Here is a 23725-nt window from a genome sequence, read left to right on the forward strand (position 1 = left end):
GGACAAAAGTTTTGGGAGGCGCATGTCAGGCCCTTGCGGTGGATGCAAGGAGGGTCCGCAAGGACGTAATGGGTCCGTAAACCCCCTTGCGTTGCGTCGATGTGGAACCATAACTAAGCCTTTAGTTACCAAGGCCTCTGGTCAGCCCTCCTTACATTGCATACTTCCACCACCTTTGCCCTTCTCATTCCTCCCACCCTCCTCCTCCTCCTCCCTCTTCCTCCTGTCCCGGTTGTCCTGTGTCACATTCCTGCACGCAGCTGAGGCGCTGTCTGGCACTACTGATGGCTTGTTGTGTGAGCATCGTCCGCTATTTAATAACAATCATGTGGACAGCCTTGATGTACGCCAAATTGGCTAGCTGCCCCTGTGGCGGCTAGCATGCGAGGCTAGGCTTCACCACGAGCCAACCACTGCCTCCAAAAGAAAAGTAATCTTGACGGTCATTTTGGTTCTGATTTTATTTGGTGGTCTGTTTTATGAGCCAACAACCCTGAACACAATTGGGATTTATTATTTTCATGAATGTGCCTGACCCCCATCAGAATTGGACGCATATGGTAAGCATAGCGTGTGAGCGTGTGAGCATGACGGCATCTCCCCATTAAAAACAACATAGTGTTGTGTCAGTGAATCAGTGAATAACGGAAGTGATCCAATGTTAAAAGACTGAAAGTATGAATTCAATCTAAACTACTAAACTATAACCAATTCCTAAAGTACCACAAGGAATAAAAAATGAACACTCAGACAAGGGAGAAGGAGGTCATCTAAGGATTGTTTATATTGTATGGAGGTTGCATTCCCTGATTTCCGAAGACATTGCTTCGGTTACACCGTTTACACGATCGCAGAACCTTCTGGCAGTCTAACAATCTCTTTATGAATTAATAAATAAATAAAAGATAGCGCTGGTTTAAATCCCACATGTCTGCTAGATATGTTCTCCAAAGCAAGGGCCATAAATCTGTTTTTAACCTATTTTTTCTTCGAACTTCTTTAATTAGCAAATGTGTGAAAATGGACCCAAAGCGGTTAACCAACACTCCCACGGTGGAGCTGAGGATGTTTTCCTGGCTGATATCGCAGGTGACAAGCTACCCAATATAGCAAAGCACTATCTTTGTCTCTCTTTGAAAGATAGCATAAGATCTCACCATAGACCCACTCACTGTGTCATTTCCACAGTGTGTTTCCACTTCCACTCATCACCATTTGTGTGTGTGTGTGTGTGTGTGTGTGTGTGTGTGTGTGTGTGTGTGTGTGTGTTTCTGGTTCAGACTAGAGTCCAAACATGGACTCTAGTCAGCGCTACTGTAAGACACGTGGTCCTCCATGGTATCTTTTGGGGGGAAAATGTCATTGGACCTGTTCCATACAAAAGCACCTTTACAATGGACCTGGAGGAGCCAGACACACACACACACACACACACACACACACACACACACACACACACACACACACACACACACACACACACACACACACACACACACACACACACACACACAATAAACCCAGAGTTCATATCAGTCTATTGAAACAGAACAACTACTACATAAATGGTGACTTATGTTGACTTTAACTGTACTTATAATTAAGTAATATATAGCCTATTCTAGGCCTTGTGAAACACTTTTATAATAGTAAGAATAATAATGATACTTTAATATAAATATTATAGGATTTGAACAGGGTCAACAAGTTTACCTTGGTGTTTGTGTTGCTATGTGTGTGTATGTGTGTGTTATTGCGGTATTAAATCATCATGTCAGCATGAACGTGTTTGTGCGGTGTGGGGCACAGACAATAGTCCTTTGTTTGTCTGCATCCTATTTTACTCTATGGGCTGATATTGTTTGACTCACAAACATACACACAACAACACCAACACACACACAACCGCACGTGCAAGCACGTGCCCAGACACATACAACTGTCCACACACACGCACACGCACACACACACACACACACACACACACACGGTGCCTCACGTTTTCCGTTGAGTTACGACAGTTAAGGACAGCAACACAGGAAGAGCCTGATCATCACTTCCTGCTCAACTGTTTCCTGTGCTTCTCGCTCCTCTCCTCTGATGAGGACTTAAGACTAGATGTACTAGCATGCATAAGAAAGAGAGAAGAGTCTGTAGAAGAAGACAAAGAGCGCAAAAGAGAGAGAGAGGGCGAGAGAGAGGGTGAGCGAGAGCCGGGCGAGCGAGAGCCAAAAGAGCGAGGGAGAGTAGAGAGAATTCAGGGTATCTCTGACAATAAAATAAATGTACATTTATTTATGTTGAATTTGAATATTCAAAGTAGACAATAATGGTAAAAACAGATACAGATAATGACAGATACAATTAAAAACGCACAATGACTAAATTGTGTGCTAATCATTCTTAGTCACTTCATTCCAGCAGACACACACTATGAACAAGCATTGTCCTTGGTTAACCTGCCTTAAAAACGAATGACGTCACAGACCGTGTCATAGTGTCAGCTAAGCAGGCACACACTTAGACACAGGGGTGTGCACACGCACACACACACACACACACACACACACACAAAAATACGCACACACGCGGAGCACCTCATAAATGTGGTCAGAAAGCAGGAAGATGAAACTGGGTCCATCTGCTTGAACAGGAAGTCAACAGAAGCCACATGCTGGCTCACTGACGTCAATCACAGCCACAGGAACACCGGCCCACAGCGCACACACACACACACACACACACACACACACACACACACACACACACACACACACACACACACACAAGCACATGTTCACAAACGATTACAAGAACACGTAGCTTGCGGTTTCCCGTTAAAACTGTGAAAATAAATGCGTAAATAGACAGTGGCTGCATTTGCGCATATACTTTGTGCGTTATGTAGTATGCTCACATGTGTAGCGGGGCAGACACATGTGTTGAAGCCAGCTCCATTCCCAAAGCATTTGGTGTGATATACATTATTTCAGAAGAAACATACAAATTGAAGCACGCGTTTGCATGCACTCTGTTCTCAATGTGGGATTTTGCCATGACGTGGATTTTGATGTGCTGTATGAAGAAAAATTAAATAAAGAATTACATCTCTCTTGACACCTTTCTAACATGATGCTTCTTAGAAGGTTAAAGAGTTCTAGAGATTCAATACTTCAGTATTGAATCCAGCTGTATCCAGCTACGTCAATCCAACGTATCCAGCTACGTCTGCATGGACCTTGCTTGAAGGTTTTTTCAGGCTGTTGTTCTGCTGTCTTTATTGGGGTTGGATCTGGAGACAAGGAGTCCATAATGAGACCCCCCACCACACCCCACCCCACCACCACCCATTATCCAACCAGTCTGGGATTAGCCTACCTCCATCTATCCATACCATCACACACAGACACACAACGGCACACTAGCAAACACACACAAAAATTTGCCTAAATGAACGCACATATAAACCATGTTTTTTGTGTGTGTGTGTGTGTGCATGTGTGCGTGTGCGTGTGTGTGTGTGTGTGTGCGCGCGCATGCGTGTGTGCGGACGGATGCCAGGTTGGCATTGTGCTAGTGTTGCCATTGTGTTTGAGGAAGGTTGATGACGTTAATGGTTTGCACCACAAATGCAGAAGTAGAGGGCACTTCTTTAGCAACCTCAGAACCTCACAACAACACTAGCAGGACATGACACCCAGAGCTGGAAGACGTCTACCTCACCGCCGCGCTGGGCCTGCAGGTGTGACGTGGTGCCACGCTTACCTGGCAAACACACTCTGGTGATGGGGGGCTGGGTGGTGGCGGCAGGAGATCTCCTAACACACAGAGAGGGCGAGATTAGTTGGATTGAAAATACAATTATTTATATTATCTTGATCTAACGAGAAATTTTTTTTTTAAATGACTGAAGAGAAAGAGAAAATAACCCTGGATTAATAAATAAATGAGAACTAAATATAATTAAAGAATAAGCAATTGTTGCAATTGAAATAAACTGTTCAATTTGAATAAAAAATGGAAAGCTCAGATAGAGAGACAGAGAGAGTGAGAGAAAGACTATTAGGAAAGAGTATTAGGATCAATACTCTAAAAGTGTCTTCGCAAAATTCTGCATTCTTTTTACAACAATTGTTTTATATATTTATTCAACACATTTTAAACAGAATAGGTATGAGCGAGAGATGGAGCATGAGCAATATAGAGATAGAGAAAGAGACAGAGAGAGACGGAGACAGAGAGAGACAGAGAGAGACAAAGACAGAGACAGAGACAGAGAGAGAGAGATACAGAGAGACAAAGACAGAGACAGAGAGACAGGGAGATCGAGAGAGAGAACAAGAGAGCGAGAGAGCGAGAGAGCAAGAGGTTTACAGGCGGAGAGTGAGGCCCCTAGTTAGAGGGGTTTTTGACGCGAGACACTGTAGTGGTGCTGAGATTGTGCACAACCTTTGTTGACGTTTTTTGATTGAACTTGCAGCAATTATGTGTGTGCCTGCAAGTGCGCGTGTGTCTGTGTGTGTCTCAAGGCTGTCAAGGCAGAATCTAGGTCAGGGAGAATCAGTATTCAACTGAAGCAATGCTCAATACAGTTCTTGTGAGAAGAAAAGTGCCAAGCAACACAATATACACACACACACACACACACACACACACACACACTCGCACACACACATGCATTTGCCTCGGCAAGACATAACACATATGGACAGACACACACACACACACACACACACACACACACACACACACAGTAGTGGAGGAGGAAGGATGTCGTCCATCCATATTTCCTGCCCTTCCAGCCACAATGAGGTCACACTATCCCTTCTGCAGGGGCCTCAAAGGGCCCCGTTGCTGAGCTGTGATACGACTATAAAAGCATTCTGTTAATGATCCAAAATTTAACCAATGTCTACTTTAATGGACAACTTTGATGTTAGTTTACACAAGCATTGGTGTTTTGTGAAGCACAGACATCATCTACAGTCGTTTATTGTTTGGAAAGGTGAAATGTAATGTGGCTAAACAAAATGATGCATGCATCTTAAATATGCAATGCTATATATATATATATATATATATATATATATATATAAATATGTTATACTATAAAGTCAAACCTTTCCACTGTATGTCGCTGTGACAACAACTCACATCTATGCAACAAAAACAATGCTGCACTGTCCTAGCATCTAAAATATATAGTCAGACACTGCCCCCTTGTGTCAAAGATGAGGCACTTCATTGTGTCATTGAACTAACTTGCCTCGGACCACTAAAGGGCCTCTTTATGGTCCCACGTTCACACAAGGACCACGCAGACGCTTTGACGTAGTCGTGAACCTTTATGGTCCTGCGTCGGGTTTTAGTGAGCAGACCAATCACAGCCCTTGCGGCTGCGTCGCCTCGACGGAAGGTTACAATTTTTGGGAGGCACACGTCATGCCCTCGCGGTGGACGCAAGGAGGGTCCGCAAGGACGTAAGGGGTCCGTAACGCCCTTGCGTTGCGTGAACGTGGGACCATAAAGCCCTTAAGTCATGCAATAATCATTCGCAAGGTTTCCTGGTTTTATCCTTCTTCTAGGCTTTTATTAAGTGAACCATTTACACATCTATAAACGTATAAAACGAGTGTCTGCATCCAACTCCAGACAGCTGTGGTTAACGCTGAACAAGCCTAGTTAACGTCACGTATTGAAATGAAGATGTCACCACAAACAGACGAAGATATATACATTGGTACTGCTTACTTGTTTGAGGCACATTGTACATTGGTGAGCACTGTGAAGTTGTTCCGTACACTTCGGAGGCTGGCCAGAACCTAGAGGGCAGAGCACAAAGTATACCAGTTCAATTAAGTCTTTTTCATCCATTTTCTGCAGTTTATTCTAAAATAATTGATTGAAAAGATTTTTCAATGGATTTCAATAAGCTGTATCAAATGGAATGAAAGTGTGTGTTACAATAGATGTCCAATAGATGAATATGTATAGTGTGTTACAATAGAGGAACATGTATAGTGTGTTAAAAAAGATGTTTAATGGTATGTTTCAGGGCGTGGACAGGGAGATATTTACCTGAGCAAAAGGCGTGACGATCAGGTCGTCGCCGTGTCTGTTTGAACAAGCACAACAAACAGCGTAGCATGAGGTCTAAAATACTAGTAGTACTATCACAAGTAGTACAACAAGCACATGGCTGAGGCACTCAGGCATACTAAGAACTGATACTGAGAACTCAGGAGCAGAGTGATCCAACAGATCAAACCCATTCTGTGACGTTGCTGTGAAGGCAACTTCCATTCAGTTTCTGAATGTGTTTCAGTTACTGTGATATATAAGCTAACTGTAACCCTAACTACAGAAAGAGAGAGAGAGGGGGGGGACTGAGAAAGATAGAAAGAGACAGAGAGACAGAAGGAGAGAGGCAGAGAGATACAGAGAGAGATACAGAGAGAGAGACACACACAGAGATAGAGATAGATAGAGACAGATCGAGAGACAGAGAGACAGATCGAGAGACAGAGAGACAGAGAGGGAGACAGAGAGGGAGACAGAGAGAAAGTACAGAGAATAAACACCAAAGGGCCAGACTGTACACCAGGTTTTGTTCTGTGCTTGTGTGTTTGTTTCGTTACGCTGCCAACGTGGCAGAGGTCAGAAGAACAATGAGCAAGCGAAACTAATCGTTACCCAATGATACCCTTCCAAATTCATTACATGTTTGCATGCAGTGTGTGTATGTGTGTGTGTGTGTGTGTGTGTGTGTGTGTGTGTGTGTGTGTGTGCAAGACAGCTTTCTTCCACCTTGTAAGGCAGACGTTATCAAATCAGCAGACATTATTGACTTAAGTCTGACGAGCTTTGCTAATCAAAGGACCTCAAACGGAGTCGAATGACCTCTGCTTAGTTTGTTTATTATGTCAGTAGTTGAAACTTAAACCGTTCTTTCTCCAGAAGGCAGAGAGAGATTTCGATGTCTACTTCCTTTCCTCTCTCTGAAAGAACAACATTCTACAGCACTGCTACGCTAACAACCACATTTGCCAGTGGTGGTTTGACTTAAAACTACACATGAGACTATTAAATAGAACATCAGATAACGAAACGATTTAAAAAAGCTTTTAGCAGTCTTTTGTGCCGTTGATCCTATCAAAGGTGGAGCCAAAGAAGGACATGGTTCTGCTACTTCTGCCCAAATGTGGTTATGTAGTGGGATGTGAACCAGGCTTATGAGATCTTATTTATGACATGATGGAAGTCAATCATTTCTGAGAAGCCTCTCAGAAATAGATTTTCAGAGAATTGACTCTTGAGGATTGAGTGGATTTAGTTGCATCCCTGAGGAGAGGTTCAGATGTTTTTATACCGCACGTCACCCTGAAACAAACATCCATTATGAAGATGTTCAGGGTGATATGTAGTGTACAAATGAGACCATAGCAATCTGAGCCTCTGTGTACATTGTACTCGAAACCAATCATAATCACCCTTATTTAGTACATGTGTACGCTACGTAAGCGTGTGTGTATTTATATGGGTGTGTGCGCAAATGTGTTTGTCTGTACAGCATGTGTGTGTGTGTGTGTGTGTGTGTGTGTATGTGTGTGTGTGTGTGTGTGTGTGCGTGCGTGCGTGCGTGCACGCATGTGTTTGTGTGTGCGTACATTTCCGAGGCGATGGAGGAGTTGCGGGACATGGACTTGGGCGACAGGTCATAGTCGCTGTCGGAGCGGTACAGGAAGGACTCTCTCCGCTGGCTGTGTCCGGGGAAGTTGGTGTGGAGGACCAGCCCGGAGCCCGGGGACACCTGGGCATCCAGCGGGCTGCAGCCCACAGACGGGCCATTCTCCACGTCGAAGCTGCAGCAGGACACACACAGGGGCACAGTGTTAGGTCGCTCAGCACTGCAGGCACGTTCAGATCCAGAGCAGCGCTCGTTGATTTCAGACACAGGCCATTAAAAGTGGCTGCAGGTGACCTTAAAGAGCTATAACTAGAGTGTCATTTGTGAGGAATGCCGGAGCCATCCCTCAGCTTTTAGGGAGTGAAATGCGCTGTGTGGATATTGGTTTTGAGTCGACTACGATTCCTGAGACCGTTTCGATTTTCGACCGCTGCCAGCTCATGTCTGACCAATCAGAGCATCGCTTCCCTGATATGTTCAAGGGAAATACATGTTTCCTGTCAATCAGAGGTGTTTCAAGTACAACACATTTGTGGAGAATCATAGATCGAGAAGGAGCAAAGAGTGAGGGAGTTTTTTGGTATATTTTCTCTCTTCTGCTCTCTCCCGCTTCACAATACACGTGTCAATGACATCGGGGATCAAACCCAGTAACCTTTTCGGCTTGGGGGGGGGTTTGAACCATCACAATATCCTGCCCTGTCTATACTGTCAGTCAACGCATGTTTGGAATGTTGCGCGGCGTCGATTCTAAGCAAGCGTCTTCATAACACCCAAAAGACAGACGCTTTTTAATTGTGTGCAATTAAAACTTTGGACGCAAACGCTCTCTCGCTCGAGATGACAGGGCACGCGAGGGCAGGCTGACACTTGGCAGCGCCTCGCCTTGCGATGAAAACAACCTCTGAGATGAGAAGACAAGAAAGGGGGAAGGGAGGAGGAGAGGAAAGACGATACGATAGCATGGGCCACAAATAAGGCCATCGACTATGCTCGATGAACACAGTCAGTGTCAGTAGGATATCGTTTGAGCCCTGCATCGGCGACTGCTGGTTTGATTCCTCAGCCCCTTCCGGCAAGAGGGGAGGCAGCTAACGGATACGGGGCTGAGGCTGTGATGGTGTGAGGTTAACACCCCCCACCCGCCCGGGCTGGGTGATGTGTGCTGTGCTGGGAGCGGATGCATGTGAGGCCAGGAGTGACCGTGAAGAGTTTTGGTGACATGTGTAGCTACCAGAATGATACGTTCCGTTGGTTTAGAATAAAGGGGAACTGAGAGTGGAAAGTAAAAACGCTTAAATTCTGCAATTTGATTTCAGATTCATAATTGATAATCAGCACGTCAATCCCAATAATGATCATCATCTGCATGTGTGCTACTCATATGAGAAACAAGTTTGAGTTCAAGGAATGGATGAGACGAATCATCGCACACACGGATTTAAGGGAAGTCATTTTTGAACAAGAGACAAGATCTCTCTCAAAGTGATGCAACAAGGAATCCACACACATACACATAAACCCACACAATCATTTGAGGTTTCCTACATGTGAACTTTTAGCAGTGTGTACAGATTTGGGCATCTTGTGTGTGTGTGTGTCTCTCTTGTTGTTGTGTTTGTGTATGTGTGCGTGTCTCTGTGATACATTGCATGGTTAACTGCGTGTACGGTCCTGGGGTCATTCCACTAATAGTTCTCGGTGGGTTGCGATCACGTGCTCCACGTGCCTGGCCGGCCTCTATCTCTGCAGCCCAGGCAGATGGGACCTCGCTAGACGCTGTCTCTCTCTCCTCACCCCAGACTGTCAGCATCACAGCCCTAGAGGACATCCAATTACTGTCAAAAGGTGCATAAAAGCAACTCTTTCAAGGAAAAGACTTGAATAATCACATGCGAGCATGAATAATCTTCAAATCAGGACCTTAACATGAAAAGCTTTGCTTATCTCCCAAAAGTGGACTTGTGTGTGAGACATACTAGGGAGTGAAAGGAAGCGAGAGGAAGAACCATGCACAAATGATGCTAGTCAGCTAACTGACCCAGATGAATGCCTATCCCAGTAACGGTGCACCGTATGGTGCAGCGGTGTGTGTGTCCACAGAGGTACGAATCTAGTCGTAATCCAACAGCGTTGCATAAGGATCTGGAGATACAGTGGGACTCAGCTCTGCAGGCCATGTCATGGTTAGCACAGACTGGCCTGCCAGATGCAGCAGAACTGGAATGAGGGCAGTGGTCTTTTTTTAACAATGGCCTTTCCTTCTCCAAGGAAGAGCTGCTCATACGTTGCGTATGAGTTATGGAAAGTTATGGAAATTTGCCTCCAACTAATCAAACTATATCGGGGTCATCCCACAAAACCCTCTAGTAGAAAGTAGAAACCCATACTGCATATTTATTATGAACATTTGGCTTCGCCGTCCAGAAACTTGACCCAGACCCACCCTAGCCCCCCTTAAGGTTGGGCAGCAATACTGGGTTCAAGGGATCTCATGACTCCCTCGTGACTTGGATGGTGGTTGCCATTTTTCTGGTCCAGAGGGTCCCCCCCCCCCCCCCCTCCAAAAGCCCCTAAGTACCTACCAACCCACCCGGAAACAACGGCCCATACAAGGAACGACCGTAAGGAACTGCATAAGGCATAAAGTATAAAATGTAGTACTGCTGAGCATGGCTGCAGATCAGTGGACTGATCTGGCAATTATAGCCCATCCATATAAAATACCACATGAGGCCATAAGAGTTCAATCCTGTCAAACGTCCCACAGTCGAAAGGCCTGGGTTACACTTGTTGTTTCAATGCGACTTTTGTGATCAGATTTGCAAGGTCGGAACACAGGACTAACGTCCGCACTTGACACTTGACAGCGAACTCTGTGGCCGCGTTTGTGTTACGGATGTCACTTCCCCACAAAAATACTTCCTGGTAAAATAAATCCGCTGAGTGAAAGAGAAGCCCTTATGTTGTTCTTGCTGTTCAGAATGGTATTCAATAGTCTAAAGCCTTCACAATTGCGCAGTCATGCACTGTTGCAAAATATTTTTTTAGTGACTTGACTAATATTTGTTTGGTGACTTGCATGTAGGCTTGCGAGTTCCTTATGCGCTTGAAAAGATTTACAAAAAATAACCGTCCGCCAAGAACGTCCCGACATCAAAACTGAAAGTAAAATGCAGAGCAGAAAAGGGCTGCTGTGGCGGTGCATTAAGGAAATCTCAATGGCAGCTTATGCAGTTCAAATGTTGTATTTTTTAAGATATCGGACATTCAACAGTCTGAATACGCGACGTGACGCGGGTGACGAAGGCACGATCACCACAAGTCCCGGTGTGTCTGGTGGTCTATCTCCGAGGAGACAGAGAGGAATCCTGGAGAGGGCTCTGTGTAGGCCAGGGGCCTGGTTAGTAGTCTGGTCAGTAGTTAGTAGTCTGCCTACATTGACCTCATTGCTGTCCACACACGCATGCATGTCTGATCACAGTGCGTGCCTGACCACCTCGGGATGTGGTCTACTCTAGCCCATTAGGAATCCAATGGGAGAAAGATCTGGGAGTGTTCAGACATGACAGTTACAGCGTTGCGGTGTGATCAAATGATAAAAGTCACATTGAGACGTGTAGGAAAGTGTAACCGAGGCCAAAGATGCATGTTGAACAGGAGCATTTGATGTTTTGGCGAGACCCCTAGTACAACCAAAGTGCACCACCACCCTCCCATACACACCACCACGCCTGCAGTTGGAGCGATGGTTCAGTTCAAAGTCACTGTAAAGTATGGAGCACAGGAAGTGACATAACGTGAAGACTGTATCCACATTGTGCTCCTCCTCGGGCAGAGAGTGGAGCCCTGCTTCCAGATGAGCAAGAGGATGAGAGCGCATCGTTAATCCAGCAGAGGTCAAATCCTCCATAGCAGGATTTGGCCAGTATGAAGCATGCTGATGGTATGACATGTTTACTGGGAAAGGCAGGGATTTGACAATGTCCAAACGTGAGTTACAAGGGCGAGTGTGTCACAGAGTTTTGTGACGCACATCTGGGTATATGTGCCTGTGTGTGTGTTCCTGTGTGTTCCTGTGTGTTCCTGTGTGTGTGTGTGTGTGTGTGTGTGTGTGTGAAGGAGAGCGAAGGAGAGACAGTGTGAGAGTGTGCGTGTGTGTTCCTGTACGTGTGTTCCATCAAAAGGACATTCGGGGCTCCAGTTTGCGAGCGTACAGGAAGATATCCTCGCATGAAAACAAAACTCTGAATCACAGCTAGTTGGGACAATTTCTCTTCCAGTTTCACTATGAAGATTAACCTTCCTATATCCTTAAAAATCCCTAATACCTTTGATAACACAACCGTAGGGCTACAGTAGGATAGGAGGCCAATTGCATTATGTTATTTGACTGATTCATCCATTCACTGCGTTTTTCCAATTACCTTGTTGTGTCATTGCATAGAGCATAGCCACAAAGTCATCCTGTTGCCCCTGATCTGGCGAGTTACTCTTCTACCCAGAACCAAGTCTCGGAGCGCATCATCAGCTGCGGCACACCCTTCACGGTCTCCTCGTGACTCAGACTAGCTTTGACGGCGCCACACTGACTGAGCGGGCCACTGCTGGGCAGCAGTGGCTCAGGAGGTACAGCGGGTCGACTGGCAACTGGAAGGTTGCTAGATCTGATCCCCGGCTCCTCCTAGCTGGGTGTCGCAAGACACCTCACCCTAACTGCTCCCGGCGAGATGGCTGTCGCCTTGCATGGTTGCCACCGTCGTCGGTGTGTGACTGTGTGCATGAATGGGTGAATGTTAGGCAATAATAGTAAAGCTCTTTGAGTGGCCGCTGGTAAGAAAAGAGCTGTATAAATGCAGTCCATTTACCATTTATGCTGCCTTGGACTCACTGACCTGACTATACGCTCTCCTGATTGGTCTACCAAGGGTGGGGCTAAATGAGACACGGAATAAGGTTACGTCACACACACACGTGCACACGCATGCACGCACGCTCACAGCGAAAGAAAGGCCAGAAAGAGAACCTTGGGATAGAGACGGAGAGAGGAGGGAGAGAGAGAGAGTAAGGGAGAGAGAGAGAGAGAGAGAGAGAGAGAGGTGACAGTGATGACAGTGTTGGACGGTGATGTCCAACATCCGAGCAACAGGACGAATCCCAGGCCATTTCTGTGGAATCCCCCCGTTGGTTCAGATCTGCCACCCCTCGTTATGAGGACGCGTCCACAGAAGTGGCACCCGTGTCCCTCCCCTGGAACAATAGCATCGCTCTCTTCCTTCCAGCTGCGGCAACAAACAGCAGTCACCGTCGCTACCAACCAGCACAGCCCTTTGACACTTTCCCATATGGATTGATGCTCAAGCAGGTCCACCACGTCCTGTCTGTCGCCATGGATATGCGTCCTGTTTGGATGGTTCTGCTCTGACGCAGCAAGATGGGAAGTAAAGTAAATAAGGATGAGTTTATGTTCTTAAGAAATGAAATATATAAAGGCGTGTATTAGAAATGTGGCCACACACGTGTGTTAATGTCTGCTCTGAAACGGCAGAGCTCAGAGTTTCCGTCATATGTAAACAAACTGCGTCAAACTCTGCTTATAATTGTGGAGTTTTGCTGGTCTTGAGTTGCTGGGTGTTCAACTGTTCCTATTTGTGAACTCTGCCACTACTAATGTAGCTTGACAGAAGGGCCCTCGACACATTTCATAGCCCTTTAGACAAACAAAAACAATGTGAAAGTATGAAATATGGTCAGCTTTACTTTGATAATCCTTAAGGATTAGCACTTTAATGTGGGTGCACAGTACGTCATGATGACACACATATTGATAGACTGCATTGGAAGGGGTTTAGGGGACAGGATTAGCCAAAATGACTACTGGAATGAGTAAGAAGCAGAGAAAGCAGATTATAACTACTGATATGGTTTATAACCATAACACATCCGTGCAGAAATAATGTAAACACACTGAGACACTGAGCCAAATTCGGAAACCAGACGTTTCGGAAAATATGGGGTAAGATGGGTTTGTATAGTGTGTAGTGTGTGTGTGTGTAGTGTGTGTGTGTGTGTGTGTGTAGTGTGTGTGTGTAGTGTGTGTGTGTGTGTGTGTGTGTGTGTGTGTAGTGTGTAGTGTGTGTGTGTGTGTGTGTGTGTGTGTCTGCGTGTGCCTTTAGTTAGATGACTGTCTTCCTGTTGGTCTTTGAATGAGGAGAAACTGCAGAGTGTCTGTCTGGCAGCACAGACCGGGGTACCATGGTAACCTCTCCTGTTTATCTCTAGCCTGTGTGTTCAACAGAAATTCCCTTATTCACCAGTGCTCCCTTATTCTTGCAATGTTAACAATCTCAGTCGTAAAATAAAAAAGAGGAGAGTCCAAACACAATCACTACAACTTGTTCAGTACTACAACTGGTCCAGGACAACAACTGGTCCAGTACAACAACTGGTTTAGTACAACAACTGGTCCAGTACAACAACTGGTCCAGTACTAGAACTGGTCTAGTACTACGACTAGCCTAATCCTTCAACTGGCACAGTACTAGAACTGGTCTAGTACAACTAGCCTAATATTTTAACAAGTACTGTAATAACAACCAAATCAACCCAGGTCAGTCAATCAAAATGACGTTTTGACGATGACAAAGCTGTAGATTAAATGGACTAAAAGGACTGCACTGCGCCATTTCCATCATAATATTGCAGGTAAATAGCTCAGTGAGGCCTATATTCACACAGCCCCTGGGAACTCTCATTTTACACCTTAAATAGGTCAGATCTCAAGTCAAAAAGCAACAAAACCAACAAACAGTAAGAACTATAATTCCTGAATTTGCAGCATAGCAGAATATGAAATATGGTCGAATCAGGGCTCTATGATCTCTGCAGCCATGGTGGATATTAATAAAAAAAATAGGCCACTAAATGCAATCAGGACTTGTCCCAGGTCATTCACTCCTGCATATTTAGGTACAAGCCCACCTAGCAGATGATTTAATTAAGGATTGTTTATGGTTGGAAGACAACAAACCCTCACATTGAATACAGGGATGGAAGACCCAGGACAACAATGATGATGATGAATGTTGTGAGGAAGACACAGACAGACAGAACAGGATGAAGATGGTGGGAAAGAGAGCGTGAGAGAGAGAGATAGGGGGCTGAGAGAGGGAGAGAGATGAAGATAGAGGGAGGAGAGAGCAAGTGAGGGAGGGAAAACGAGATGACGAGGGGAGAGGGAAAGAGAGGAGGAGGGAGAGACGAAGAGGGAAAGTTAGAGAGAGAGAGGGAGAGAGAGAGATATAGAGAGACTCTTGATAGTGACAGTTAACAGCACAAAAAGCATGCCAAGTGCTAGTAAATTACAGATATCTTCTGTGTTCTTTTCAGAGAGTATGTTACTGTGCTTCCCAAAAATAATGGTGTGCATAAATATATATGTATATTTTTTGTTATTATTTTGCCTTCAATGAAAGTCTACATCAAATGTAATGTTCTTTATAAGAACATTACACAGAACCCTGTGGTAGTTATCCATGATCTATAACATAGATTCAACCTGTAATTAAGAATACATAATTTTGAATGATCACTTCCCTTTCACAAGCCTGTTATATCACATCTACTTTCCCAGCGAGCCTCTCTTGCTAGCTAACGCAACCACAAGTGGTCACATCAATAAGCCGACCCTTACAAATAAACCATCCCACCCACTAAACCAACCAAATACTGATGTTAGTGTACAGCACTTGAACTCCTTTGGATTGTAGCTAAAGTTCAACAGAGCCCAGATCGGTGTTGTTCTACAATAGGAAACCTGGATTCCTGTCAAAATATTTGGTTAGAGCCATTCTATGGAAATGATCTATAGGCTCTGAATAGTTCTTTCACACACCCATTAGGCATGCCTTTATGTCTGTCTGTCATTTTTGTGTGTGTGTGTGTGTGTGTGTGTGTGTGTGTGTGTGTGTGTGTGTGTGTGTCAAATGACTCTAATCCCCAGTTGTTGTTTTTATATGATTATGATTTCTTCTGAATACTGTCAGATACAGTATACCCTGGTGAAGTGTCAGGTACGGCTTTAAAAAATAGATACTGCGCAAGCCTAGTTAGAGTGAGAGTGAGATAAGGGGTTGGGAAGGCGCCTGAGAAAGAATAATCACCTTAGTTACAGCTTTTGGACTATCATAGTTACTAAATAGATGGTTTGTTCAGACATAAATCCCAGGGTAAAAACAATAAAATAGGTGTTCTTTCTTTGCCATATTCTTCTTCATTACATTCTTGTTTTTTTGTTGTTCCCCCCACTTCTTGAACTTTCTTGGCATAACATCATATCACACAACCCTGACAGCACACGCAGCTTGGTGCATCTACAGCTGGTCTCCAGTACCCACAATCCCCCTGGGCCAACCCCAACCATGTCTCTTACCCTGATTAAGATCTACTCTGACACAATTTAATCAGGGGTGGGGGGTGGGGCGGGGGGAACACTACAAGGCATTTTCTATTTTAAGTTTGGCCTCACACTTTCCCTCTTTGCTACAGCTACACGCAAACAAAGTCACGATTATGGCGAAATAAATAAACACGATGACATAACGCAATATAGAAGTTCACAAAACGGACAGTAGTACAAGCAATACATGCTTGCGTTTAGTGTATTGCCAGAATTGAAACAAGATAAGTGGGCCCGTGTATGATCATTAACATTTGAACATGAAACAAGCCTTAGCACAGCAACTGCGAGTTAGGACGTGTTATGCCATATTATATCTATATCTGTTATATCCATGTTATATCTAACCCTAACTCAATATCCTATGTAGTCTTTAGTAAAAGATAACTATAACCATCCAACATAAAGACACAGTACAACACTTGATAGAGCGCCACTTCTTAGCCTTTAACTGGCCAGACGGCTGATATTTCTCTGCATCAAATTTAAGAGCAACTAAGTGGCACCGGAGGCTAGGAAAATGCCAAGCCCTTAAATGTCATGACTCTTTTAGCCTAGTAGCTTCAGCTTAGCATCGCCAGGATGGAATCAACACACACTTAAATGAATAGCAACATATTTATTTTCACAGCCATGCAGGATGGGTATTTTCTGCATTATGTGAAACTCCTCTTCAGTTTTTATCTATAGGAATAAACTGGCAAAGGACAACAGCAGATTATAAGAGGGGAGGACAATGGCAAGAGATCTTTCAATTACGGAAGAAATGTCATCCCAGATGTGTCTGTGTGCATCTGTGTGTATTCATCAATCAAGTGATACCCTGTTGCATTTCTGAAAACATGAAAATGAGCATGTGTAAATATGCTGTCTACGTGTGTGTGTGTGTGTGTGTGTGTGTGTGTGTGTGTGTGTGTGTGTGTGTGCGTGCGTGCGTGGGTTGTCTCAGACAGCTGACCTGTGAACATGGCTGTGGTTGGAGGCGTGCAGTCGCCTGATGACCTCCTCACTGAAGTCAAAATGCACCCTGCTTCGGGCACAGGGTGACCGCCTGTACATCGCCCCAGCGCACACACACACACACGCACCCGCCGCCACGCAAACACACATACACACTCCGGGACACACACTAAACCCATGCACACAACATCACGCACCCCACTGCCGCCACTGTCCAATAAGCACACATACACAAGTGATTATTTGAAAGAGACACACACACACACGCCATAAACAGCTAGAGAACTGACAAAACAGCCAAACTAGGGAACTATAAACACAATAAGCCTTATGAAACACACTGACTTACAACTCTACATATGCACACGTCACGCACAAAACAAATATGGAATGCAAATGACAAAAGTGGCCACTGGCATGCACATACAAATCAAAACAAAACACATTCATGCAAACACACGCACACACACACACACTCAAACCATTCAAAGCTCTCCCATGTAAACCAGGTCCTCAAAAATATCTAGCACATCGTTCGTACACACCGACCTGATCCCCAACCAATGATGACACAAAGTCAATAACTACTTCTACTACTGCTTCTGCCACACACTCTTCCACGCAGCCTTTACCTCTAACGGCTCCAGTTCAAAACAAAAAACTAAAAATAATCTCCAACATGGAAGCGGTCGGTGACAACGACCCAAACAGTCACTCAAGCAGACAGACAGGAGCTTCAGAGGCAAAGATCCAACCTCTCAGGTGCACACTATGCATGTGAGCAAGATAAACACCTCTCATCCCCGCGTTCACTCACGCTAACTTGTCTCTGTCCAGTCTCTCTCTCTCTCTCTCTCTCTCTCGCTCTCTCTCTCTCTCTCTTACGCACACACTCACGCTCGCTCTGTTCACTAAGCAATATTCTGTGAGTCGCTCGCAGGCTATACTTCCTCCCATAGAGAGTGCACGTGTGTGTGTGTGTGTGTGTGTGTGTGTGTGTGTGTGTGTGTGTAGAGCTCAGTTCCCTCCCAAGCCAGTGAATGGACACATTCAAATCCTGGAGTGGATTCCCTGGAATTAACTATTCAGTCCTCTTAATCCATTATTATTGTTCCATGTTAACTGGAAGATGCCCTGTATACTTGATCTAGTACTAAATCAATTCATCTTTAAAAAAAACAACTAAAAACTAAAACAATGAAACATGAAACATGTATCAGTCCATTTCATCCTCTGGTGTATCCATGAGTATGGCCAGATCGCCCCCATGGAGTTCAGGTAAGGCAGCCAGCTGGCAGTGGCCTTGCGGCCAAGCCAGCCTAGAGAGAGAGAGAGAGAGAGAGAGAGAGAGAGAGAGAGAGAGAGAGAGAGAGAGAGAGAGAGAGAGAGAGAGGAGAGAGAGAGAGATGAGAGAGAGAGAGAGAGAGAGAGAGAGAGAGAGAGAGAGAGCTGGCATCTGGCACTCAGGAGTGCTAGGGAGAGGGAGGGTGCTGGTGGCATTATGCCCAGGGGGAGGCAGTGAGGTACGGAGGCCACGACGGTACAGTATGACCGGAAGAGATGGGGGTTGGTGGTCACCAACATGAAACATGAAAAAGTGTCAGATCCGCTGTTTAGATCCAGAGCATTAAGGGAGGTTGTAGATGGACCCACGTGGGGAAAACAGGAACCGGTTTCTGTTCTGTTCTTTTTTTTCTTTTAAGCCACAGCCCATGTTGTTTAGGGGTAGGATCTAGCATTTTGTCTCTGGTATTTCATGCTCAATTAGGCAGGAGTGCAAGGACAGGTAGTCTGACATGGTAGACATGGTAGTCTGAGATTTGGCTCAGTAGCTAATGTCATTAAACAAACCCAGTGTCTACCTGTAAATAAAGGCATTCAGCGGGTTGGAAAGCAACCAGAAAACAATCCATCACAAATGACCAACATAATGCATCGGAAGTAGTGAATCTTTTCATTTGTGACTTTATGACTTTTCCTTCTTACTACAGGTCAGCTTATTATTATTCCCTCTTTCTGCATCACTCCCCCACAGAGCGACCGAACATAAACAACAAACAACCAATCACGGGGGTGTGTAGAGCTGCGTGAGGCCACGCCCCTCGCTCTCCGTAATCCTCCCTGACAGCCTTCAGCGGGGCGGTGTAATTGGTTGGCTTAGCTCATGTCGTGGCCCCGCCCCCCCCTGGTGTGTTCCCAGGCCTGCTGGCTCCTGGTATATTTCAGTGGGCTATTCATCCATGAGTGGGTTGCCCCAACGACCCGACCAGACAGACAGACAGACGCCCCGCCCCCCGGGCTCCCATAGCGCAGACAGGTCCCCACTAGCCCCAAACTCTGACGTTGGAAATGAATCACGCAGCTACCTTGTTCGAAGGAGCTAAGCCCCCGTTATTAACACCACAAATAACCCACACTCTTTTTAGGGTGATTCATGAGTGTTCATAAATCGGAATAGTGTTTAAAATGTCTCTTACTCAACCGTGCCGGGTCTGGCAAAAACAAACTCTGGTCCTGAATCTATTTTCCGTTCCCATTTCATTCATTCATTCATGGTTTCCCCCCCCCCCCGGCATGACGAGGTGTGCTGTTGTGTGTCATTCCTCGGAGCGTGATTCACACGTGGGAAGCGAGGCGTCTGCCCTCTTTCTGGGAAGCGAGGAACGAGCCGAGGGAGTCATGTCACAAGGTCAACGGGAAAGGGATTAAAAGCCTTGCACAACGCTAGCAGAAAGGAGAATTAATTAGATCCTTTTCTATCATTAACGCAACACTTGGGTGACGGATGGAAAAGCAGAGAGTGGATAAGTGTGTGTGTGTCGGTGCCAGGCACACACATCCTGTCTGTAACAATGGCTGTGGTTCAGTGGAATCACACTATTCCTCAGTACAGGATGTATTCAGACACTCACACGCACACAGCATATGAAATGCAGAACTGTATGCTAAAATATGTTTAAAATGATTAAACTATTATTATTAAACTAATGCCACTTTTCCACCAACAGTACCAGCTCGACTCGACTCGCCTCGCCTTTTTTTGCGTTTCCATTGGCAAAAAAAGTACCCGGTACCTAGTACCGGGTACTTTTTTTAGTACTACCTCTGTCGAGGTTCCAAGCGAGCGGAGTAGGTACTTTTGTGTGACGTAAACAGGCTGCTGGCAACTGATTGGCCAGCGGCTGTAAATGGGAATAATCACTCAAAGTTAAGTTGTGTCCGGCATGGTTGGAGTCCACGGACCCGCTCCCGAGGGGGACACTGATCAGCGTTTCGCCGTGTGTGTCGCTGCTTTCCCAGGGCTAGAGTTAGGCTGTGCGTGGTTGTGTGTGTCCGGCGTGGCTGGAGTCCACGGACCGGCTCCCGAGGATCAGCGTTTTGCTGTTTCTTTTTAGTGTCGTTCCTTTCCCAGGGCTCGAGTTTCGCCTCCATCAACGTTATTATGACAATAATAGACGTGCAGTCATTGCGCTTTTTATTTGATTTTATTTCCCATCATAACCTTTCCCGGGAATCAGGAAATAGTCTTGATCAGATTCTGATTTCCCGGGAATCGCGTCTCCCGTGGTTCTTTTCTACGACCCTCCCACATTGAAGAGGTACTTTTTTAGATGGAAACGCGACGTGCCTGGAACCAAACCGAGTCGAGTCGAGTTGAGTCGAGTCGAGTTGAGCTGGTACTGTCGGTGGAAAAGCGGCATAATTATTAAACTATTATTAAAAATGGAAATGATTGCAAAACAGTGATTTTATGACCCATGTCATAAAATCACTGACCCATGATGACCCATGTTTGAGAAAAAGATGACCCATGTTTGAGCAGATCTGCTCAATCTTTTTTTTACTGAAGTTCCTCTAGAGGAACTTCAGTTTCAAATCAAAAATGCAAGGACGTTGTCGAAACCCATGTCACACTCGCTTGAACTAGGGCAGTGGTTCTCAAACTCTTTATATAGCATAACACCTCAGAAAATATTTGTGTCCGCGAGTACCACTATTATGACCGATGTTATAAAATATAACAAATACAGTAGCGTGCAGCCCTATTCAGCTACGCACAGTTCATGTACGAGGCACATTTAGTCCTTTAACTTATTTTGAACCCCATTTTAATAATATCATGGTTAATGTATTTCCATTCGTACTAGTATTTTGATATTTTGTTATAAATTATATAATTATAATTTTTTTTGGAGATTCATTCAAGTGGTGTTTTTCTAATGGTTGAATACCCAAATTCATTGGTTCTCAAACTGTGGTACCACAGTTTGAGAACCAATGAATTTGGGTATTCAACTATTAGAAAACCACCACTTTTCGTATGTTTCCAAGAATATCCCATGCTTGACAACTTTATACATTTAAGTAAAAAATAAAACAGACGTGTTGACCAACCCTTTGTGTGACCCAAATGGATCCGTTTTCATGAATTTGGGTTTTACTTACCATTTAAACACACTGAAAGCCATATGTGGGTAACCAGTATTGGAAGATGTAGTATTTCTGTCCTCATTATGTCTCCTATCTACTGGCCTATAAACCTTATCAGTAGTTTCATTTCTACGATTGCTTTAACTAACTTAAGTAACGGTCTGCACTATATTTGCAACACCTCATTTAGAACACAGGAGGGCACCACATCTACACTATAGGAACACGTAATCTCCGGTACTTCTTGTGTGTACATCCCTGACAAGTCCACCAGGGGGAAACGTTCCCCCGCAAGACGTTCTCCTCACTGGTGGAGGGCAAAACCATGAAAAAAACAAAACCAAGGTCATTCTTTAGTCGGGGTTTTAAGTCTAGCTCACCCTCACTTTGTGAATCTATGTGGCGTACTAACAGAGCATTCAGTGACGCTTAACATGGCAAATGAATGATGCCACAACAAGGTAATCTGACAAGAGATCCATATCTCTGGTCTGAACTCTGCCGGCAGATTTTAATACATGGGGGGATTAAAGCCGATTTACTTCTGATTTGCATTATTATTGCATTATTTATCTACCATATTATTATCATCATTCTTCTCTCCGCCTTGCATCTATTAATACTGCAATAATTCAGCTATATTAAGAGACACAATGTGGAAGCACGTAATACACAGACGATATCAGAAAATGAGACGAGGTCACGGGGCAAAAAAAAACCTTCACATAAACGTTGCATCAGCTGACGTGTGTGCACATCAAACAACGCCCAGAAGATACAGACTTCATCCAAAGAGACCTGCAAGGGCACACCAACGAGACAGACAGATAAGAAGTAAAACCTGGCTTAGTTGCTGCCTGGGGAAGGCGGACAGGGGGGCTGTGGGCCAGTACAGTATATACCCACCTAATCCCTCTGATTTATAGGGGATGGCAGCCTCCTTGCTCTCCCCACTCAGCTCCTGACAGCTTCACCGGCTAGAGCAACATGCTGTACACTAGCATGCAGAATAGCAGTGGGTTAAGACGATGAGTTGGGACAGAACCCCCCTTGTATTTGTGTCTGTCAGGGCTGGATGTCGAACAGTTGAACAGGATGTTTTGGACGGTTTATACTAGAGAAGGAAAAAAGACATGAACTCAATACTGGGAGAGGAAGAGTACAAGGAAAAGATGGAGAAAAGCCATGACAATGGGAGGATGATGTGTGATAAAGGAGAAGAGAAAGGGTGAGCGCACAAACTGCAGTGAAGGTCGCGAGAGGTCACGGAGACAAAGACATTCCATATCTTTACTTCACTCACTGAAGTACTTTGAACGAGGAAGACGTATCAACGGCACCAGGCCCTGCCCCCGTCTGCTTGCTCACATGAGAGCTCTTATATAATGTGAACACTACAATGAAACGGGCCCAAATGGCATCAGCGATGCCATTTGGATTATTTTGGTCTCGCATCTCGTCGTGTCGTCTATTTTCTTCATCATTTAATCCTGTGAATGTTTTCAGACACATCGCTGTCTTTTACGACTCGGAGATATGAGTCCCACGAGATTGCATTTCAAACCTGATTGCTGCATTTTTAAGTCATAGATTACATGTGGACATTTTTTAATGAAAATATATATTTTTTTCGAATTCTATGAGAAGGACTTGTTTGAATTACCAGGGGGGACGTTCCTTGCTCACCTTCCAGGTCACAAGTTTGAGTCTGTTACCTCATTTGTGTCACATTTAATCTACCTGTAGCCTCTGTGCTCCTCTCTGCATTTCACCACAGGCCCAAACTACAATTACCCTTCAGTGACCTCCGAGAAATCAAAGAGAGAGAGAGAGAGAGGGGGAGAGTTAGAGAGGGATTCAGAGAGAAAGCGGAAGAGAGAGAAAGATGAAAGATGGAGAGAGAGAGAGAGAGAAAGAGATGGGGGGGGGGGGGAGAGAGAGAGCAAGAAAGCAAGAGAGCGTGAGAGAGCGAGAGAGCGAGAGAGAGCAAGAGCGAGAGACAGCGTGAGCGAGAGCAAGAGAGAGAGAGGAAGTGAGAGGCCGGTGGGAAACAGCTATGGCACTTGTCTGACAAATCCATTCACCAACCACTGCCCTTGAAAATGTCCCCTAGAAACCAGCTTTGGCTGAGATGAACGACGGGCGGCCATTGTTCCTAGCGCCATGGGGGGGACTGGGGCTTTCATGTC

The 23725-nt window shown here is 45.0% G+C and overlaps 1 protein-coding gene across 1 annotated transcript in view; it reads right to left on the reverse strand.

Moving 5' to 3' along the window:
- pde4ba (phosphodiesterase 4B, cAMP-specific a) overlaps window positions 1-23725 on the reverse strand; it is a gene marked incomplete at its 5' end in the record, with an annotated part of 93730 nt that overhangs the window by 36104 nt on the left and 33901 nt on the right. Inside the window, 4 exon segments of the mRNA XM_084473022.1 lie at window positions 3766-3818; window positions 5752-5822; window positions 6079-6115; window positions 7668-7862. Coding sequence (XP_084329148.1) covers window positions 3766-3818; window positions 5752-5822; window positions 6079-6115; window positions 7668-7862 — 356 coding nt within the window.

This window comes from Micromesistius poutassou, assembly GCF_964030765.1.
Source record: "Micromesistius poutassou genome assembly, chromosome: 9".
Taxonomy (NCBI): Eukaryota; Metazoa; Chordata; class Actinopteri; order Gadiformes; family Gadidae; genus Micromesistius; species Micromesistius poutassou.